The 21,201-nt window shown below is 40.1% G+C and overlaps 1 protein-coding gene across 3 annotated transcripts in view; it reads left to right on the forward strand.

Annotated features, from left to right (window-relative positions):
- slit3 (slit homolog 3 (Drosophila)) overlaps positions 1–15,034 on the forward strand; it is a 244,940-nt gene extending 229,906 nt beyond the window's left edge. For all 3 annotated transcript variants that reach the window (XM_056383620.1, XM_056383621.1, XM_056383622.1), the window contains 5 exons: positions 9,600–9,754; positions 9,994–10,154; positions 10,830–10,987; positions 11,679–11,884; positions 11,990–15,034. In XM_056383620.1, coding sequence (XP_056239595.1) covers positions 9,600–9,754; positions 9,994–10,154; positions 10,830–10,987; positions 11,679–11,884; positions 11,990–12,243 — 934 coding nt within the window. In that variant the 3' untranslated portion in view covers positions 12,244–15,034. The remainder of the gene's footprint in view (positions 1–9,599; positions 9,755–9,993; positions 10,155–10,829; positions 10,988–11,678; positions 11,885–11,989) is intronic.
- The last annotated feature ends 6,167 nt before the right edge of the window (positions 15,035–21,201 follow it).

Below are 21,201 nucleotides of genomic sequence, written 5' to 3' on the forward strand. Positions count from 1 at the left end.
CTGATGGCTAGGTCGCAATAGGAAAACTTACAAATAGCTCCTTTAAAACAGTTCATGGAATGGATGGAAAGAAGTCAAGAGCAGAAGGGAAGGTGTATGACAAAGAGAAAGAGATTTAGGAAAGAAAAAATAAAGGAGCGAAAGAATAAAAAGAGATGGAAAAAATGGATTGCCCGACTTTGCGTTGAAGTAGACAGTGAGAGAGAGAGAGAGCGAGAGAGAGGCCCCATGTCCACCTTTGTCTGCTGGTGATTGGCTCCTATTGATTCTGTCTGCCTCTCTGTCTACACTGTCTGTAGCACAAAAGAAGGGATGTGAGAGGGATATATGATGCAAGAGTCAATACCATAAGTACCATAAGCACAGACAACAGCGCAGTCCATGCAAAACAATGTATACCATGTAAGACCTTCATTAATCAGCAGCAATACGTCATTGCTGCATTTATTTGAATAAATACCAATAACCAAAAAAAGTCTACTGGCCACCTGCCTCAAGACTTCATTTAGTGAAGTGTGGAAGGAGGACAGATACAGTCACATAAAGCGTGATGTACTGGATCTATATTGTTATAATACTTCAAGTCGAAAAAGAGACAGGTTTATTGCAGACGGCAGGGAGTGGGCAATGCTCTGCCAGTCCAAATACAGCTAAAGTTTCCAGAATTTCTTGCAGTGGCAGATAATGGAAGGTGTTTAAGGCTGATGGAAAAATCACTTCCAACCTGTATTTCAGCATGGAAAGGAACAAGGAAAGCCTTCAACCTGAAAAAGCAAAGCTATTAATTGCATCAGGAAACAGACGAGTTTTGGGGGAAGTTTGGTGCCAATACTGAGAAATACTAGCAACCAACAATACCATGGTGTGAGACAGAGGCTTCCAATCGTCTTGACCAAGAACTCATTTTTATACTTATTATATCAAGGTATGAAAATTAAATTAAAATGTTTTTTTTTTTCTCTAGTTTTGAATTATCACAGCTGTCGGTGTAATAATGCCAACTGCGAATGAGGGAAGGGAGGACAAAGAGACTGATGTTAGTATAATTGAATGAAAGGAGAGAGGAAGTGAGACGAGAAAGAAGTGTGAGAGGATAGAGAGAAGGAGAGAAGGAGGAGGGGAAATGAGGAAGAGAGTTTATTGCTTTCTCGCTCACTCTCCTCTCTTCTTCTACATATTTCAATAAGTGATTTTCTTAGCGTGTGATGTCGGGTTTTGTGGTTTTGGCTTTGCTCTGGTCTGTTGTCCCTCTGGAGAGAGACAAGGTCACAGAGAAAAGGAGGAGGCATCGGTAGCTTTACTGCATCTGATGATAATATGCAGTCTGCTCATAACAAATTTGACTTGAGGATTAGGATGTTACCTCATATTACTTACAAATCCTCCAAGTAGCTGTGAAAGAAGAAAATTGAAGTCACAATATAGTACATGAAGGGCAAGACTGTTTCTGCAACGAATATTTCAATTCTGATTAATTTAAACCCTGAGGTTTTTTCTATGTACAGTTTCAAAATGTGTAATAAAAATCATTAAACTGGGCATGTATTGTAAATGATTCTACTTGATTTGGGCTTATTCTGCAGTCTTTTACTTTTTTGTCATAATAAGACAAATTTTGATGTTTGCCCTGATTTACTCTGAAAATATTTAGAAGAAATATTTTCTCTGAAAATATACAGAAAGTTGAATCAGGCTTTTGATCAGTTATGATTGAAGTATGACAAGTTGACCTCAGTCAAGAGACATTTGGATGTGAAATTATCGAGTCTGCATGGTGGTTACAGTTTAATCTAAACTGTTAATGGCCCGATATACTTTACCAAAACAGATGTGTGGTGGACAACATGTGCTTGTTTTTATAAAACATTTGATGTCTGAACACACGACCATGTTTGTATGTTTGTCGAAACACTGCAGTCAGAGTGTCCCATCTGGATGCAAGAAGTACCATTTGGACTCTAGTAGGACAGGCCAATAGGACAGTGTCTTCGCTAAGCTGTGTGTGTTTTAAAAATGTCAGACATCCACAATTTCAAGTTACATTGAGTTCATCTTCCTCCATATGTAGTGGTTATTCATTATAGTGTAGCATTGTGATGATTGTGCCTATGAACTCTGTTTGCTGTCTTCATTGACCTCTGATAAACTGATGCCCCACCCCTCTCATGGTCAGCTGTAGAGCTGCAGCCTTAGACCTGCTACGGGCTATGACCTGCCAAAGGAGACTTCAGCAGGGCAGATGTATGCCAAGAGATCATCTGGGTAGAAAGAGAGTTTTATTTGTCATAAAAACAACTAGTTTGCTGCAGATTTTTGTAGTCTTTTGTGCACTTTCCATCTCTGTGGTGAGATTCTGTTTCTTCTCATAGATGAGGTTGGTTTGTAACCTGGGTGGGTAGATTTGTAGAAACCACTTATCCCAAATATGACCTTAACGAGAATATTGCAGTTCACAATACTTGACACATGAAAGGCAAGAAGAGGAAGGGAAGGTTTGAGAGGAAGGAAGGACAGAATGAAAGAATGGAAACGGTGGGGTGAATCTAATTAGACACTGGCGCAGATGGGAAGGGGTGGAGACGGGGTTGAAAAGGTTGAGGTTGAGAGAGAAGAGGATAGAATAGGCAGAGGGATGTATGGATGCACAGAAAGACAGTGATCACTTGAGAGACAGACATAAATACGATAGATAGAAAGATAGATGGATGGACTGAGGCTAGAGAGAAGACATGAATGAAATAGCGTACAACACGATAAAGGGATAACTGGGTAGAATAGGTTGACCGCCAAACAGGAGAGGTAAAACAGATGGATAGAAGCAGCTAAAATGAAAAGACCATGAGACACGGTTGAACAGCAGGATGGATGAGAGAGGAGTGAGGGATGACAGAGGGATGGAGTGAAAGAGGGGGAAGAGCAGAGGGGAAAAGTAAACCACAGAGTGAGTCAGGGAATTATCCTTGTCTGGTCTTGTTAACTTGACACAGGCCACGCCTGGTAGGGAGACGGACAGACAAAGTGCAAGAAATACGGAGAGGAGTGAAGAAAGAAAGTAAAAGAAAGACAGATGAAGACAGACAGGGACAAAGAAAGTGCACAGTAGCGCGGAAAGGTAAGATTGAATGAAACATAATCAAAGTTTTGCACCGGAAGACACAGAGACAAGGGAGAAGAAGGAGGAGGCATAAGACAGTCCACAAGGGTGAGCAACAAAGAAAAATGAAAGACTGAAAGTGAGAGAAAGAAACATCAAATCATGCCTGAGCACAATGCTAAGCACTAAGTAAACACTGTCTCTATGTTTTGTTTAGCATTAGCAGCCTGGAAGGAGACGGGGCCCAGCTCCAAGCCTGAGACTCATTTACCACAAGCTTCTATACATTTCTTTGTATGTGCCATCTTTTGATTGCATGAAGCTGAGCATTGCAAATGGCCTATCTTATCTGCCCTAATTTTGGAAATACATTGTAAACTGACTCAAACCGCATGGCCAGGCAGGCACAGCAGAATGTCCTACCACCATTAAACTGATACTGTCCAGAATGGCGTAACTATTTAACCACCACAATCTGAGCACAGCATTTCTGGCAGATCCCGAACATGGCACTGTCCATACTGTTACTGCGGTTGTACAACTGAGAGCCAGGGACTGGTGCCAGTCCCTGGGATGTTTCTGAGCTATCCCTGGTTTGGTTATCTTCTGTAGAAACCGGAGAACCAGAAAGGGCACTGCGTTCAAGCCAGTTTTTCACAATGAGCTGAAATGTAGCAGTCATGGCCAAACCAGTACACACTATAGTAAAACTAATGCTGGTGAAACGGTAAACTGATAAGTCGCTTCAGTTGTAACAGTGAAACTTTAGCTTTAAAATAAAGATTTGATGTGTGTGAGGTTTCGATCGTTGGATACCTTTATCTAAGAGATTAGGTCAAAGGTTCTCTGTGGAGTCCTAAGAAACAAGAGTTATCTCTCCATCAGCGTTACTCACCAAAATTCATTATATGTATCCTTGAGGGCGAACAAATGTGTTAAATGCTTTTCCTTTCATATAAGTCATTTGCAACCATGTTTACTAGCTTTGCAGCCTTTCTTCTTTACTGACCTTGTTGGTGCATCATTGGAATAGAGTGAAACCATTGGCAGGAGCGTGCGTTGTGTTACCCAAGTATGAGGACACACATAAAAATGCTCTGTAGCACTATTAGAAGTGGAAAAACTCCATAGGGTATTTTTTAAGTTTGCACTATAAAAGGCAGTGTTGGAGCAGGACAAAGAGAAGGCCTGTGACATATACGTGTAGATCCAGTTACATGCATGTACATACTGTGGAAACACACACACGTGCAGAAAAGGTACACAGTAAAACTGTATGGGCATACACCTATAGCCACAGATAGATATGTATATAGCAAAGAAGAGGAGGGAGAGAGAGTGACAATACAAGTCCATCACTGCGCCCTTATTAGCAACAGATGAAAGGTTATACATGCCCAGTGTTGTGTGTGTGTGTGTGTGTGTGTGTGTGTGTGTGTGTGTGTGTGTGTGTGTGTGTGTGTGTGTTTGTGTTTGTGTGTGTGTGTGTGTGTGTGTGTGTGTTTGTTGTGTATTAATGTGCTGCCCTTTACTAAATGCCACACTAATCTCCCATCGGGTCAAAGAGAGCACATCTACTGTTATTCATCAGCGAGTGACAGAGGTAGGGATGCAGGGATGAATGGGTACATGAAAGGAGAAAAGGATGATAAAGAAAGGCGGAGGCAGTGGAAGCAATGGATGGGCAGATGGATAAGTGGACAGAAAGGAGACGGAGAAAAGACAGAAGTAGGGTGAGGGGGGATGATGATGGATGGTTGGACAGAGGAAGATGGAAAGGGATGCAGAGAGCGGTGTTGGAAAGAACGGAGAGGAAGAGATGATTTAAAAAGAGAGAGAACACAGGGGAAACAGACGCTGCACCTACCAACGGTGACGTGAACCCTATGTGTTTATGTACAAATGAAGTAATGAAACCTAATGAACACTTACTGAATAAATATTTAGGAATAATATCAGTATTGCATGTTTTATTTTTGTGTGCCATTTGTGCAAGAAACGAGGAAGTAAATAATAAAAGTATTTCACCAGACAAACTTTACAACCACATCTATGAAAGCCAGAGCAGCAATTATTTTTATAGATTAATAAATTTGAAGCCAAAAACTCTCTATTCTCAGCTGCGGTGGTTCAGTTAAATGCAACTGGCAGTATTTTCTGGTGGGAAGCTAGTGAGGGATCATCTCTGGGAAAATGATGATCCTTGTTGGTTGCTGAACCTAAACGTGAGTTACACCCTGCTGTCCAAAATAATGTTAGGAAAAACTTAATATGAGTTTCAGTATTTTTGCAGAGCTGGAATATTGAAAATCAGTACATTGTACAGGTGTTCTTTGTAACGCGTTCACTCCACATATATGTGGGGCATCACATGTGGCACACTCAATACACACAAATGGACCCAGCTGTGTTTTCCCCTAATGTGTGGCATCCTCTAAAATAAATGAAAGATTATGAAAGTCATGTAAAAGTCTGCAGCTATGATATGTATATTTATTTATACATTGCTTGCAGAAATTATGTCACATTTACATCCAGTTTCTGTTTGGATACAGATCTTACAAATGATTTTGTGCCCAGATTCAGACGAGTGAAGTGACTGACTGAATGTCTGACCTGAATCTGGCTCTTAAAAACCACAGGGCTGTGGCTAAAACAGACAGACAATCCTTGAACATTATAGGTTTAAATCGCTCAGAAGCAATTCAAACATTCTAATACTGAAACTTTATAGGCCTGAAACAAGGAGCACTCATTCCTCAAACCCTACATCAAAACGCTTCGAATCCACTCCTGAAAAGTACAAATTTCATTTGAACTGGCCAGCCTGGTTTAATGAAAGCTGAAAAAAGAAAGAAAGAAAACAGTGAAGGGGCTCGCTGTTCAGCAGCTGCCGTCTCAGCAATGACTAATTGAGGTTACCACGGCAATATGGGACTGGGATTCCTGTCTGCAGAACATCATTTTAATCAGATTGGGCTGCTAAACACACACACACACACACACACACACACACACACACACACACACACACATACATGCACATACAGTACATGCGCACATGGAAGCATACACACACACACACACCACACACACACACACACACACACACACATACATGCACATACAGTACATGCGCACATGGAAGCATACACACACACACACACACACACACACACGAAGAATAACAAACAAGTGAATATCTACAAAACTGAGTCAAACATGCAGACACCAATAGACAGACACATATATTGTGTAAAGCCTGCTCGTGCATGTACATGCATACGTAAACCCACACTCGTATATGTTAACAAACACACAAGGTTCACTGTCAGATACCTTTGCGCATGCACGTACACACACAGGCTGCAAACATGGTTTAGAAACATTGTGAGTAAATGATAGCAGTGCCTAATTAGATTTAACAGTGTAAGTGGATCTGCAAAGTTGTTTCTAATCCAAATATGTTTTCAGTTTGAGATAAAGTCAACGACCAGTAATTACTTCTCGGCATTTGATTCATTTATATGAAAAAAAGCCAGTTTTTGGTTTTTAGGAAGTTCTTTTTTAGTAAAGTTTATTTGTTTGTGTATGTGCTTCTTCAGGGTGTATTTGATTCTGGACTGACAGGAAATTGACGTCCCCTTGTGGGTTTGGGCGAACGCAGTGTGCGTAAGAGAGAGGGGCAGTTGAAATCTGCCTCGGCTATGTGTTTGTTTTTATTGAATTCCATCATGGACTGTTTTTTTACTAATACACTGGGCCAACACGGCAAACTTCAAAGAACCTCAAAGACACACACACACACACACACACAGATGCAAATCTACAATATATGTTCGACAAAAAAATGGAAATTCTTTACGCGAAGCAATAAAAGAATATAAATTCTCACAGCTGCTGATGAAGACGATATGTATTTATATGACTGTATTTATATATTTTTGATTTCACTCACAAACATCCAAGCACACACACATTTGTCAGGCTCTGGAAAACACCGACTTGTTAAAACTCTGATGAACTCTGATATTGGCAAACATCAAGCACACACACACACACACACACATTTTGCCTGCACTGCTGGCGGCTGCTCGGACCTGGGAACACTGACCATTAGTCATCTACTGCCACCCGGTGGAGCTTTAGTCTCACAGCAGGTTCACAGCTCAGAGAGTATGTGTGTGTGAGTGAGTGTGTGTGTGTGTGTGTGTGAGTGAGTGTGTGTGTGTGTGTGTGTGTGTGTGTGTGTGTGTGTGTGTGTGTGATGTGTCATAATGTAGTGTGTGAAGTTCAAACCTGTGCAAAAAATCAATTTGAGAATTCTTCCGCTGTGAGAGCTGCTTGTTTGATTTAACTTTCCAGACACTTGAACAAATTCAAAAGGGGATGAAGAGCTTCTTGGATGAAAGTGGAGAAGCTTTAGAAGAGGAAAAGGAGTAGAGATGACTGTTGAATGGTGTTAGGGAGGGAAAGGAGGGCAGAGCAGAGCAAAAGGGAGAGACGAGGAGAAACTGGGGAGGAAAAAGGAGATAAGCAGGAGGAAGTGGAGAAAGAAGGAAAAGAAGAGAAGGATAGGAGATGTATGAAAAAAGGAAAGCAAGAGTGGGAATACAAAGTGAAGATAGGAGAGGAGGGGCATGAGGTAGAGTGCTAATCTTTCAGGCTAGCAGACCATCATTTTGCTTGGTTGCAGCAGGCCTGTTTGAGACTATTATTAAATTACATGGCTCCTAATGGAAACCATGTATGTGTCTGTGTTGGGTCTACGGTGAAGTAGCAGCTCTTATTTTAGAAACCACCAGCTAAATGTTCAACTAGGCTGAGATCCAGGAGAACAGTATGTTTGTTTGATTTTTGCCATTGTTGATTGCATCAGTGGCTTTGTTACTCAGTATCTTTCACCTTGAGGGAATTTCTTCAAATTTGGCACAAACATTCACCCGGACTCAAGGATGAACTGATTAGAATTTGCTTGTCAAAGGTCAAGGTAACTGCGACCTCAGAAAAGAAGTTGCACTTAATGCTACACAGATACGGATGTAAACTGGAACTCTGGTGGACTGGTTGGCGGAGGCATACAACCGCAAGGTGGTAATTCTAGTCTATCTGAACAATACAAACTTAAGACTTTTATCCCGGGCAAGTAGGACAAGTGCAAAAGACACAGTACAAGTACCCAGTAAATATCTTAATATCTCTTAATATCTTAATATCTAATTCTACATCTTGTTTATCAGGTTTTTTTTTTTTAGAATCAGTTCTTCCTTTTTCCTTTTCCTCATTCTTTTGTTTGACTTCCGTCCCATGTCCATCCTCTTATTGTTCTACTTCTATACCATCTCAATTATTATGATCTTTCACTTTAATCATTATTTCTGTCTCCTTCCTTCCTTTTCGTATGGTCAGGATTATCTGTGAAAGTCACACTGGCCCACCTCCAGAGCTCACAGCCCTGCTCCATTGGCTGTTAATGCAACATCACTGTAATCTCAATGCTCTATAAACAGCTGTCAATCAAAGCGGACCTGAGGCTCCTGAGCTAGTTAGCCAATGAGCGGCTGCAGACAAAGGGATGTATTGTCTTGATGTTTAGCTGTGGGAGTCTGGAGCAGACCACCAACGGAAAGAGTGGCTTCACTTGTTCTTTTGTGTTTTTGATGTTCTGCTTGTTTTCTCCGGGTTCGAGGAAGGAAGAACTTGGGTGAACGGAGGCACAGTCAACTTTACCACCCCAACATCTACCTCTCTTTCCCACTCTGTCTCTCACTCTCGCTCTCTCTCCCTCTTTTGGCTGAGCCAAACCACTGTCTCTATAGCTGTCTGTCTCCCCTCCAGCAAAAACCACTTAGTGGGAAATCTCAGACACACACTCTTATACACAAACACACACACACACACTGTTCCCAGGGTCAGACATGGTGCAAAAGGTCATGATCCTGGTTCACTGCAGGCCCCTCTTCAGTGGAAACAATTATTTCCTCCAAAAAATATAAAGCTCTAGTAACAAAGCTTCTCTCTGTAACACAAGGGTCTAAACTGACTGAGTCTGACCATTAAATTGTATCAATTTAGTTTCACCCCAAGGCTCAAGCCCATCAGAATAAGCAAACCCGTGTGCTGCTTGGAGATCCATCCTGGGCCTCAACCCCCATGTTAGGAAACCATGGCCTAGATCAAGGGCGCATTTTAATCCCTTCCAAAACAGCACTGCATTGAGGATGTAATCAGTCTGTTTTATGTCTGAGAATAACATTTCAGCCCAGATTTCCCTAATTTCTTTTTCATTTAGTTTGGTCGATTTGCAAACACAACAAAACAAAGTAACGACATGTTTGACTTGAAAATGTTTGGTGTCTGCTTTGTGTCTGGCATTTTCAATTTGCTCAATCATGTTTTTTCCTCACTAATTCTCCTGACTGGTGTAGAATTCACACAGTAATTTATCATAATAGAAACCATACTGAAAATCTGTCCGTCCATTCTTTTTCTGTGTTTGTGACAGCGTGGAGTCGGTGAATGACGGGCTTTTCCACACAGTCGAGCTGTTGATTCAGAACCGTTCACTGAGCCTGGTGGTGGATAATGGAGCCCCCAAGAGCCTGGGCAAGCTAGCACGCCAGCCGTCGGTCGACCACAACACTCAGCTTTACATAGGAGGTACGCGCACGCACACACACACACACACACACACACACACAGAAACATACATGAGATAACATATACAGAGATAAGTGAAGAGTATTAATCAAGTAATCCTCCTCTCACTTTACTTTTTTGTGACCCCGGTTTCTTAATTTTCTTCCCATTCTTTGATCTCATCTCGTCCCTTTTCTCAATCTCTAATTTGTCTCATTCTTCTTTTTCCGCATCTTCATATGTTGTTCTCCAATTCTCAGGCGTACCATCACAGGTGGTGGCCTCAGGTCTGCGTCCGGGCCCTGAACGTTCTCCTCAGGCTTTTAATGGCTGCATCCACAATGTCCGAATCAACGGGGAGCCTCAAGATCTGAGTCACAGAGCCACGGGAGGAGGACGACCACAAGGAGTCGAAAACAAGGTAATCATATGGGGAAGATTTTTTTTCTTTCAAACAGGGCATCTTTTTACGACTGTGGAGTGTGCTACAGAGGAAACCCTTCAGCTGTGAGTATGGCCTGTTAGCGAAGCTATCAGCATATCTGCAGAGTTATGTTTTGCAAGAGAGAGCAGACATTCAACAGGAAAGTCAAGTGAAAAAGTCATAATGCTAAATATTGTGACAGAATTGCTGCTTTTTTGGTTTCAGAGCAAGAATATTTAAATCTACAGTATGTAACTTTACATATATACTGTATTTTATATAGTTGCAATATGTTCCTAACACATCTTAATGTGGAGAGGTGCTGTCAAAGGCTTCTGTGAGCCAGACACATTGAACAGCATGGCAACAGTACAGAGATATTCTCTTCTGAAGTTTCTGAACAAACGTCGCCCTTCTAACCAATCAGTGGAGGCCAAAGTCAGAGGCGGAAGCTCACAGCTGTCAGTTAGTGTCGGGAGGTTCAAACCCATGCTGGTCGCAGCTGTAGAATTGACCAGATGTCATCTCTCCATTTGCAGCTATATTTACTCTGGACTTCCAGTGCTGATGAAGGCAGTCGAATTCACGCAACATCAAAACCGATTAGCATTAAAAAGCCTTTGACTCGGCTTCCTCTGACTGCATTTTCTTCCTTTCCTGTTCTGTCACCAGGGCGATGGTATTCTTGCAGGTTGTCATACCTGCAGTGTGTGTGCACAGGGTGCGTGCAGGGAAGGAGGAGAGATGGGGGTAACATGTGACTGTCCTCCAGGACGGAGCGGAGCCCTGTGTGACAAGTCAACAACACCGAACCCCTGTCAGAACAGCAGGTAGGCGGACCCACCAGAGACTGAGCAGAAATTACTGGATGTTAAGGAGAGTCTTTGAATCTCTAAAAAATGTTGAAAACAGACCAACTATATGTTGCTTTTCAGAACTCAAGTACTGAAACAGCTGATTTTTAAGGAAAAATGCCAAATATACGATGGTTCCAGCTGTTAAAATGTAATGTGCTGCTGTTTTTTCTTTCATGTTATTGTAAGCTGAACATATTTGGGCTTTGGACACCTTGAACTATTTAAAAATTCTCTGTGCATTTTTTTTTGCTTTCTGACCATTCCTATACTGTACACCACCTCACACATGCATGGTTGCATGGGCCTCCCTGATCATAATTTTTGACGTGTTCATTCTATAAAAAATTAGGAAGATCCGATCGGTTGCACTCAAATAAATCTCATCACTTGGGAAGAAAAGGTTGAAATTTAACCAGCTGATGTTGCCCCGTGGCCTGGTTGAGCTTTCCTGGATACTCAGCTTTACATGAAACTGTGATCTGTTCATGGTGCTTCCCATGACATGAATGCATAGTAATAGCCAATCTTATACTTAGTGTTGATTTCCAAATTATGTGTTTGTGTGCTTTAGGTCTGAAAACAATAACTAGTAAAAACACACATCTACCCTAACGTTCTCTTCCACCCTGTCTTCCCTCTGTCCATCCTCCTCTTCATGCTCCAGATGTGTTCATGGTGTGTGTACACCGAAGGGTCAGTCCTACAGTTGCCAGTGTAGTGAAGGCTACCAAGGTCAGTATTGTGATCGACGGCAAGAGCCTCCGGCCTGCAGGGGGCATCGCTGTGGACACGGGGAGTGTCGTGTGTCAGAGGGCGGAGAGCCGGTTTGCCAATGTCAGCCTGGGTTCACCGGACCAACCTGTGACACAGGTAAGATGGAAACGATATAAAAAAAAAGAAAAGTTGGACAACGAGAGAGAAGTTACTGTAGGTCAGGATTTGACATCAGCTTACATCTAATTTGTGTCTCTCCAGAGCTGACGTGTCAAGGAGAGATGGTGAGGGAGCAGCTGAAGCGCCACCACCCCATGAGAACATGCACATCCACCAGTAAGATTCCCCGCATGGATTGTCCGCGATCCTGCCAGGCCGCAGCGCCCCCTGGTGTCTGCTGTGGCGTCACCAAGACCAGGAGGAGGAAGGCGGTTTTCCGCTGCACCGACGGCACCTCGTACTCCGAGGAGATGGAAGCTGCTCTGGAGTGTGGCTGCTCCAAGTGCCCGTTGTAACAGCACCGCAGTTTGTTCGTTTGTTTTGCAACACCCACCGCTGCCATTTTGTGAATTCTACACATCAATGTAGAGAGATTTTTCCACGTTGATGAGCACCATCATTATGTGATTTTTTTTTTCCACATCCATTTTGACCGCTGCCAATTTGCTGCCAAGAGAAACCACAAACAAAAATGGGACATGTGTGCGTGTTTTTGACAGAGAGAAAATATATTGTAAGATATAAGTGAGAAAAAACATAGAACTTATTTTTATTATGGATTTTTTTTTCTAAAAGATGATAAAAGGACTGATGAGTTGTTTTTTAATATGTTGATTATATAATGTGTTACATAGTATAAAAATGTTATTTTGTACCTTGTAAGAAGAAAAAGTACACCACAAAATAGATTAACATTCCTTAAAAGTATATGAATTTATATGTATGTATAAATCTATATAAATATATACCTTAACCCAATGAATTTTATATTTTCTAAGTGTATTTGCATGATGTTAATGTGAGTGCTGATGTGTGGGAGGCTTTGGACACTGAGTGAAGAGGGCTGAAGAGAAGAGCTGCGTTGATTCCACAATAAGGAAAAGGTGGCGGTCTTTTGTTGCCCTCTCTCTTGGAGGCTGAAGGGGAACTGTATGTGCCTAGCTAACCTGCTTCACTATATAATGGACATCATCCTCACATGTGAGTTTTTTTGAGAAAACATAAAAGACTCTTTCCAGAGAGAGAGATGATTTAACAGTTTGTTCTAATGCTGTGTTATTCTGTTGTTTGCTGTTGCACACCAGACTCGGAGCCACATGAGGTTTGACATGAAAATCTGAAAGACGTTTGCTATTCATTAGGAGTTCATCATAAATCAGGATTTCCCTTTCAAATTATCAATAATGGAATGCTATTAATTCAGCATTGTGCTGAGTCTATTAGCGAATGAGATTTTAAATAAGTTTTAAAACAGATACTCAAGGCAATCCTTGACGAGTCATGTGAAAACAGGAGGCAAATTTGAATCAAAGCACCCATTCAGTTAACGAAGACGTTTTGTCCGTTGTTTTCTTTTTCTTTTATTTCTTAAAGAGTGACTTAATACCAGGCTGAAAAGCAGTGTTTCACTGCTCTCTCTCTCTTGAACATTTCAAGTGTGCGTCACCGCTGGGTGTAGTTGGGGCCGGGTGGTCAGAAGTGTGCTAACTACCCCCACAGTGATGTCACAGGGTGTGTCAGTACACTGTGCCATATACAGTAGCAATGTGAGGAGTTAAACCACTGGATTAAACTCAGCAAAGACAATATTTTCAGCTGGTTTAAGTTACTCTTTAAATGGCTGCTCAACATGAGGTGGTTTTCTGACTGGGTGGGGAAGCTGTTTTGAATAAAGCCATTACACCAAAGTCAACTCTATTTGCCTTAACAGATAAGTACATTTCAAAATGATTGACTGAAATTGTTGATTTATACAAGTTGAAGTGCCTATGTGTACTTATTTTGAAATTCAAAACTGTTGCTGCAATATTCCCAACGGCTGCATCTGAATGTTTGATCATTTTGGATGGGTGTTTCCACTGTCGCCTGTCTCCCTGACAACACAATCAAAATGTAATAGTGGCCTTCTTTGAATTATTCTTCTCCCCTGATCAGGTTATGTGGGCAGGCCCTACAAAATTTATAGAAATCCCAAAGCAAATACAGTAATTGGGCCAAATATAAGAGAAGCCTTAATCATGCCACAGTCTTTTGTTATGAATTACTTGTTGCAGAATTCATAGCCTCATGTTGAATTTGAAATTGCAGCATCAACAAAGACCCATTTCTTTTTTTCCCTCTTCATTTTATGCAGGTCTGATTATTTGGTGGACCATGACATGCTTTAAGGCGCATATGGAAAAAATTCTATTTCCATGGAAAATGCACTTGAGTTTGAGGAGAAGCTTTTTGATAATATGTTCACGATTTAAATTTCACCATTGACAGTGTGGAGTGGAGGTTTTTAAACAGTGTTTATTATAGTTATTGACCAAAAGACAGTGCTCCAGTCTGCACAGCAAACCTCCACAATGACGACTCAGTTGCCTGCTACGTCAAAGACACTCCTGTAACTTTGTCACATGAACGAATCAGATTTGGACCAAGGTACCACAGGCCAGCTGAAAAGAACTTCAACATCAGCACGGTTTTTAACTGCCCATAAAGGACTAACACAATTAAGAGCATAGCAAAATACTATAATGTAACTACTACTGTATTGTTTACTTTATACATAGTTGCTTTGTTTACAACAGGTGCAAAGTATTGTCAGACTTTTACAGTTAATTTACAGCTCTGTTATTCTTGGTTTGAGACATATCAGTATTATCCTTGTTTGTCAATGTCACGGTTTTCCACACCTTCTGTTCCTTCTGTCCGATCCTTCTCACTTTGTTTTCTTCATACCTTTCCTTCCCCTCCCTGCTTTTCTCTGCCTTTTTTCCCCATATTGCCCATGATATCTCCTCTGTTTGCTGAAATTAATTTTCACCATCTCTCCCCCTTTCTTTTTTGTGATTCATTGACCTTTTACCTGTTGCCTCCTTCTCTTCTCCCTTTTTGTCCCCTCTTTTCCTGACCCTAAAGATTTAGTTCTTCATTGTGACCAGAATAAAACACCTCAGTTATTAGTTATGGACCATAAAAATAACTGTATAGTCAGTCATTTCCATTTTCCAAGTCCTAGGTTTAAAAAAAAACATGAATATGCGAGTGATAATTGATACTTATGTTGAATGTTAAAATTAAACTACCATTGAAACTACACTCATCTTCCATGTCTGAGTTCTTGAGACATTCATCTTTGACTGAAAATCTTTATTTGTGTAACAAATCATTTGTCCCAGCAGTATGGATCGAGGACCAGTTTGTTCTAGTCCCATGTACAGCTCTGTTAGGCTATATTCAAAGTTATATACCAGAAAAGGCAGTATTTTTTTTTCACCTTTTTTTGTTTACTTATTAACCTTATTTCTTAAAACAGCTAATACTCAGCTACAGGGTTGAGATCATTTAAACCTACTTCCAGTAATTTTTTTTCCACAACCACTTTTTCATTTTCTTGATTATGTGGAATTATTTCAAGAAGTTTGCTGAAACATAGGAAACTGTGATGGGAAGACTTGAAAATATCCACAGTTTAGATGGGCCAAGAAATCAAAAGTTTAAACTAACTCTGTGACTAATACCTTATTTTTACTCAAAATTGTCATTATAGACTTTTACAAATTTATATTGATCCTAGCTTTTCTTTGATTTGCAGCATTGACAAATCTCCTTTGTATTAATAATGTTGTTAGTTTGATATGACTACAGGTATATTTACAATTTAGTGAGCAGTGGTAGAAGGTGCATTTACTCAAGTGACTTAGGTACTCTGTGAATACAAGGCTTTTCCAAAATTAAAAATTTGGAGCCCCTTAAGGGACTCTTAACATGATGTAGCACTTTCCCCCAGGAGTTAAGGCAGGCCAGGAACCTGCTATAATAATGATAATAATAATAATAATGATAATGATGTTTCTTCGCATGCTCCTCTGGGTTGTAATGGCATATGAATGTCAGTCTGTGGTCAAACGTGACGCCTCACCGCACTCTATCGCAGGAAGGTCGGGTGAAGTCGCCGTCCTTTAATTCGAACACATCAAGTTATGTGTTAGCCAAGACTGGGTCAAAACCTATGGCTGGACTGTGTGTGGTTAATGTGCAAAAATGAGTACCTAGTACGAGTGTCAAAATCACCATACAAGTAAGTTAAAGACAACGACTGTGCTGTGATTTTGGCTATATTTATTTATAAAATGATCACTCAGAGAGAAAGTTAGAAGCAACAGACTCAGAATTCTGACTTTAAACTCAGAGAGTTTATAGTTGGGACTCCTTCACCATAAGTATTCACTATTTTACTGTATATTTAATCCAAATTAAATGGAATTTGGACTTTTTCCTCAGAATAAAGTTAAAATCAGAATTAAAAAAAGAACAAAAAATCTCATGTGGCCTTAATCCTCTTCTGTACGAGCTAATTACGGTTTGCAATTAAACCTGTTGTGGGTCCGCTGTAAACGCCCCCTGATGACGCAATAGAAGATGTTCGCGCGAAAAATTTTGTGAGAGAAATGGCTAACGCTAACAGGAAGTAAACCACTCGCTCAGTCACACGTTCGGCATTTTTTCCAGTCGTCAATAATAAGATGCGGTCAGTCATGCTACCGCGAAACCGTAAAGGGTCCGCTCCCTGGAAAAGAAACTCTGAGGTAAAATGCAAAACGAGTCTTATTCGGCTTCAATACAAACAACAGCGTTTACCTCATTTAAACAGACGAGAGATAGTTTGTCTTCCGGTGTTGCTACTGTTCTCAGCTCCAGGAGTAAGCTGCAATAGTGTTGTTTCAACAAACAAAACAAAATGACCATCACAGCAACAGCTGTGTCCTACTCCAGGCGAAAAAGGAACTTCATCTTCACTGTGAGTCAATACACTCTGTCTTTCTGTCTCTTATTAGCATGTCAGATGTTTTTATTGATGATCTCAATAGTTGTTGTGGCTGTTTATATTGAGCTTCTGCTGTGTGTTGCTGCTACACAGGAGGTCATACTGTATTTCGTTTGCTTGTACATTGAAGCTGTTGTGTTGTGTGCTGATCAGAGCCTGCAGGGTCAATTGTCAACTTCTTTGCTGGTTCTTTGCTTTACTGGTTGTTCAATCTCTGGTTGATTTGTGAATATGTGGGTCTGCTCCAAGTTGCTTGTGAGAATCTCCTCCTTCCCATTTGTATGTATATTTTCTTGTGCTGCAAGTAATGAGCTTTAATAAGTTTGCAAAATACTGCGGGCCATGTGTCTGGGTATGTTTTTAGTGGTCTGTCTTTTTAGCATTCAGTATTGGCTATGAGAGAGTCATAGGCCAAACACTCCTGGATGTAGCATTAACACCTCTAATCTGCACAACATACATGTATCGTATTACCTGTTGACCAGGCTTTTTGTGAAGGATGAATTCTACCTCAGTACGGTGCCGCGTATGAGCATGTAGCATCTGTCAACAAAAGAAAAATGAAAACATCTCCACTGAGCTATAAAATCATCAAACCGTCTGCTTCTCACCAGAAGATGGCATCATCGTACAGACAGCGAGGACTACTGCTTATACAGTCAAGACACACGGTTATACAAGTCATTTGATTCATGCTTTATTCAGAAACATGTACTGTGAAAACATATTTCAGCATAGATGGACCATTGGGACTCAAACTGCATACACTGCAGGATCCCCATAAGTCTTCACTATTTTACTGTACATTTAATCCAAATGAAAAGGAATCACTTTAAGATCAGCCTTTCATTCTTACTGTGTCATAAAGTCTGCAGTTACTTTGCTGATTATTTCATTATTTCATTTTAGTTATTAGTTTCCACATCCCAATGTGATGTCTTCAATATTTCAGGTCTTGTGCACTTAAAACATTTTGTATTCAAGGAAACAGTGTTGTTCACTTGCTGCACACCTGCGCTATTTAGTCTGGTTAAACCGAACCCTGATTTGTTTTCTGTCTTGCTGATTTGTTTGGGTAGGTGTGAAAACAGTAATCACACTCGGTGTATGGACCAAAGCCCTTTCAAGGAGGTGGTCTCAGTCTGGTCCTAAACAAACTCTGGAGCGATTCGTTTTTGGTGTGAAAGAGTTCTGAACTCGTGAAGTTTGAGCTAGACGGTTCCAGTAACCTCCTTCCTGTGTTTACTTTCCTGCTCAAGCCAGACAATCTGACCAATAAGAGGAGTGAACAGTCTCATGTGGTTTGTAATGATGCATTTTGGTTCACTTGAATTTTCCTCTCTGTGAAAGCAACCAAAACAAGGGGAAAATGCTAAAAGTTTACAAACTTATCAACTGAATTGGACCAGAGCAAACCAAATTTAGGTGTGAAAACGCCCTTAAATTCCCAAATTCTGAGAACGGCTTTATGCAACATTGGTATTTATCTGATGTAAATCAGTCATCAAAGATTGATTCTATCTTCCTGTGTGCAGAAAGTGTCACAAGTAATGTTTAATGTTTAAATCATGCAAAAATTCTCAAAAGAAATACTGTATTTTGGGATAGCTGGCCCTAAAGGAATTAAGTTGCACACTCCTTATTGTGACCATTAGTCTTGTCTACTATTATTACTTTTCATATTTTGCCCAAAATAAAAGGGAAAATGAATCTCACCACCTGGCTATACAACATTTGAAGACATTTTGAAAGAAACATTCAAAATTCATTTAAATTTAAATTGTAATAGAAGAAAGAAGCTTGGGAGATATAGGTAGGAGTTAAATTTGGCGAAAGCAGGTAGCAGTGTAGCAGTAAAGATGTTCAGCATTAGTGTATGCAGGCAGAATGAGTCTGATAGGTTGTGGTCATGTATGGGTGGGTGGTGGATAGAAGATATGAAGGAGGAGAATTCACATGCCAAGGAACCAAACTATAATAAGATTCAGAAGTGTGCAGATGCTTCATTGCCGCTAAGCAGTGTCTGTGATACGGGTAAGTCATTTTTATGACCTGTCAAATGGGTTTAGACAAATTTGTAATGTTACAGTAAACAGCAAAATAACAAATACATACTATGTTTATTTAATTTTTTTGCAGAAAGAATTAATAAATAAAGAGGAAAAAAGAAGTCTCTACTTTTCTACTTTCAGAAGGTTTGCATCTATTTATAAAAACTGTAGTAGGGCTTTTATTTTGTGGTTGTGGTTTTTTGCATTTTGGCTTTGCAGTGTTAACTGGTGGTGTGCAGGTCTGCAACTCATCCTCATTTAAATATAAAAACATAAACATATTCTTAACCCATGAGAGTTTTTTAATGTCACTTAGCCAACTCCGGGCACAGTGTTGTTTGATACACACCTAAGTAACATTCAACATTATAAGAGTAATTTTTACCAGCCAGCTTTAATTTCACAAATGTGTGAACCAGCAAGTTAACCACTATATGTACATCACTGCCCTCAGCGGCTCATGAAATATATTCAGTTTGAGATGGGATATATATTACAATTACCACTTTTAATTGCCTTAAATTTTCTATTTTTCTGCCTTTTCTCCACCAGGGAATCATGAGGTTCCAGTGTGTCTGTTTGCTTCTGATGTTGCTCTCTGCCACTGTGCTCTTGCATGATGCAGATCTCATGCAACGCTACAAGAAGTTCAAAAAACAGCATATCTGTGACTCGATGACTTTCACTAATTGTGATGATGTGATGCAAAAAAGACATATCTCTGGACTCAACAAAAAGTGTAAGAGGATCAATACCTTCATTCTAGCCAACATCAAGCAAGTCAAATCCATCTGTGACATAGTGCCATATGATAACGTGACCATAAGCAACCAATGCTTTGACATTGTTGTCTGCAATCTGACACAACAGAAAGCCAAGCTTGCCAAATGTCAGTACAGTGGTCAAAAAATAGACAAGAAGTTAATTATAATCAAATGTGAACAAGGTTATCCTGTGCACTATTTTGGAGACAGAGATTGTAGCGACAACTGATTGAACAGCTAATGTGTACTCAAGTTGCTTGTTAAATAAACTTTGACAGTTTACATTTGTGTCTGTTGTAGACTCATGCAATAATCAGTGTTACACACAGCAGTTTTTCATGTGGTACACCATGTATACGCCCTCTAGAGCCCTGTTAGAAGGAACTGCCTTTGTTCAAAGAGCTAGAATTTGAAACAGAATAATTGTTTCTGAGATTCTTCACTGTCAGAAGAATAAAGACATTAAAGATATTTTTGATTCAAAACTGTTTTTTGTGTATTTGTTCACCACAACTACCAACAGTCTTTCGTTTTTCCCAAAAACTCAAGTCAAACATGAGTATAATCATTAAAAAAAATTGTAATGTCCTTTGTTTTGCACATGAGAACATTATCAATTTATTATTATTTGTTATTTTAAAACACTTCAAAATGTAAATGTAATGCATTTTTAATCTTTTGGTTTCACAACTGTAAAAGTGATCTACACAGGAGCGTGAGAAACATGCAAAGCTACATGCAGCAGCAACCCTGAAAAAAAAGCTGTTGCTGGCCATTTCTCAGATTGTGACCAAATAGCTTGGACTAATTACTCAGAACTGACGATACATGTGTTCCACAGGATGTTGGAGGTTAGAAGTGCAAAAAAAACTTTGTGGTTGCAAATGGTGATGCACAGTCCAAAAGAGGGTTAGGGTTAGCACTGATGTAGAATCCCTTCTTCATTCCTATCAGCATCTGGAGCTCTTACAGAACCAGGATGATCGATTTGTTTGCTCTTTATCCTCCACTTCACATTAACACCTGACCTGCTGCTTGTCCATCACAGCTGTCAGATCCTTTATGTCTCGCATTTGGTTCATCGCATTTCCTTATTTGATTTATTGGAATATTGTCAGTTATTGTTTATTTGTACATGGGAACATGGAAAATTGAAGCAAATATTAACAAAATATTGAAATATATAATAGGCCTTTCTTGTCACAGCACTGTGCAAAGGTGGTTCACACTCATTCACACACAAATAACCAGGAAATCCACATGAGGCAGCAGCTATGTTGACAGATGAAGGCTACTATTTCATGGTATATGTGGGACCTCATATGTTGAAGGTTATAGATATTTGGAATATTTGAAAAGTAGCAAGTTCAACCAGGTAGCTGAATATTTTTAGTTTTTCATGAAGATTAGTATGTGGTTTTGTTATTGACTGAGTATACTAGGGCGCCATCTGGTGTTTGCATGTAAGGTTGCATTGTCATGCTGGAAGTAGCCAGTAGAAGATGGTAAATTGTGGCCATAAAGGGCTGCACATGGTCAACAGCAATACTCAGATTGGCTGTGGTATTGAAACAATGACTGATTGCTATTAAGGGGTCAAAAGAGTCCCAGGAAAACATTGCT

The sequence above is a fragment of the Seriola aureovittata genome, chromosome 8 (genome assembly GCF_021018895.1).
Source record: "Seriola aureovittata isolate HTS-2021-v1 ecotype China chromosome 8, ASM2101889v1, whole genome shotgun sequence".
Taxonomy (NCBI): domain Eukaryota; kingdom Metazoa; phylum Chordata; class Actinopteri; order Carangiformes; family Carangidae; genus Seriola; species Seriola aureovittata.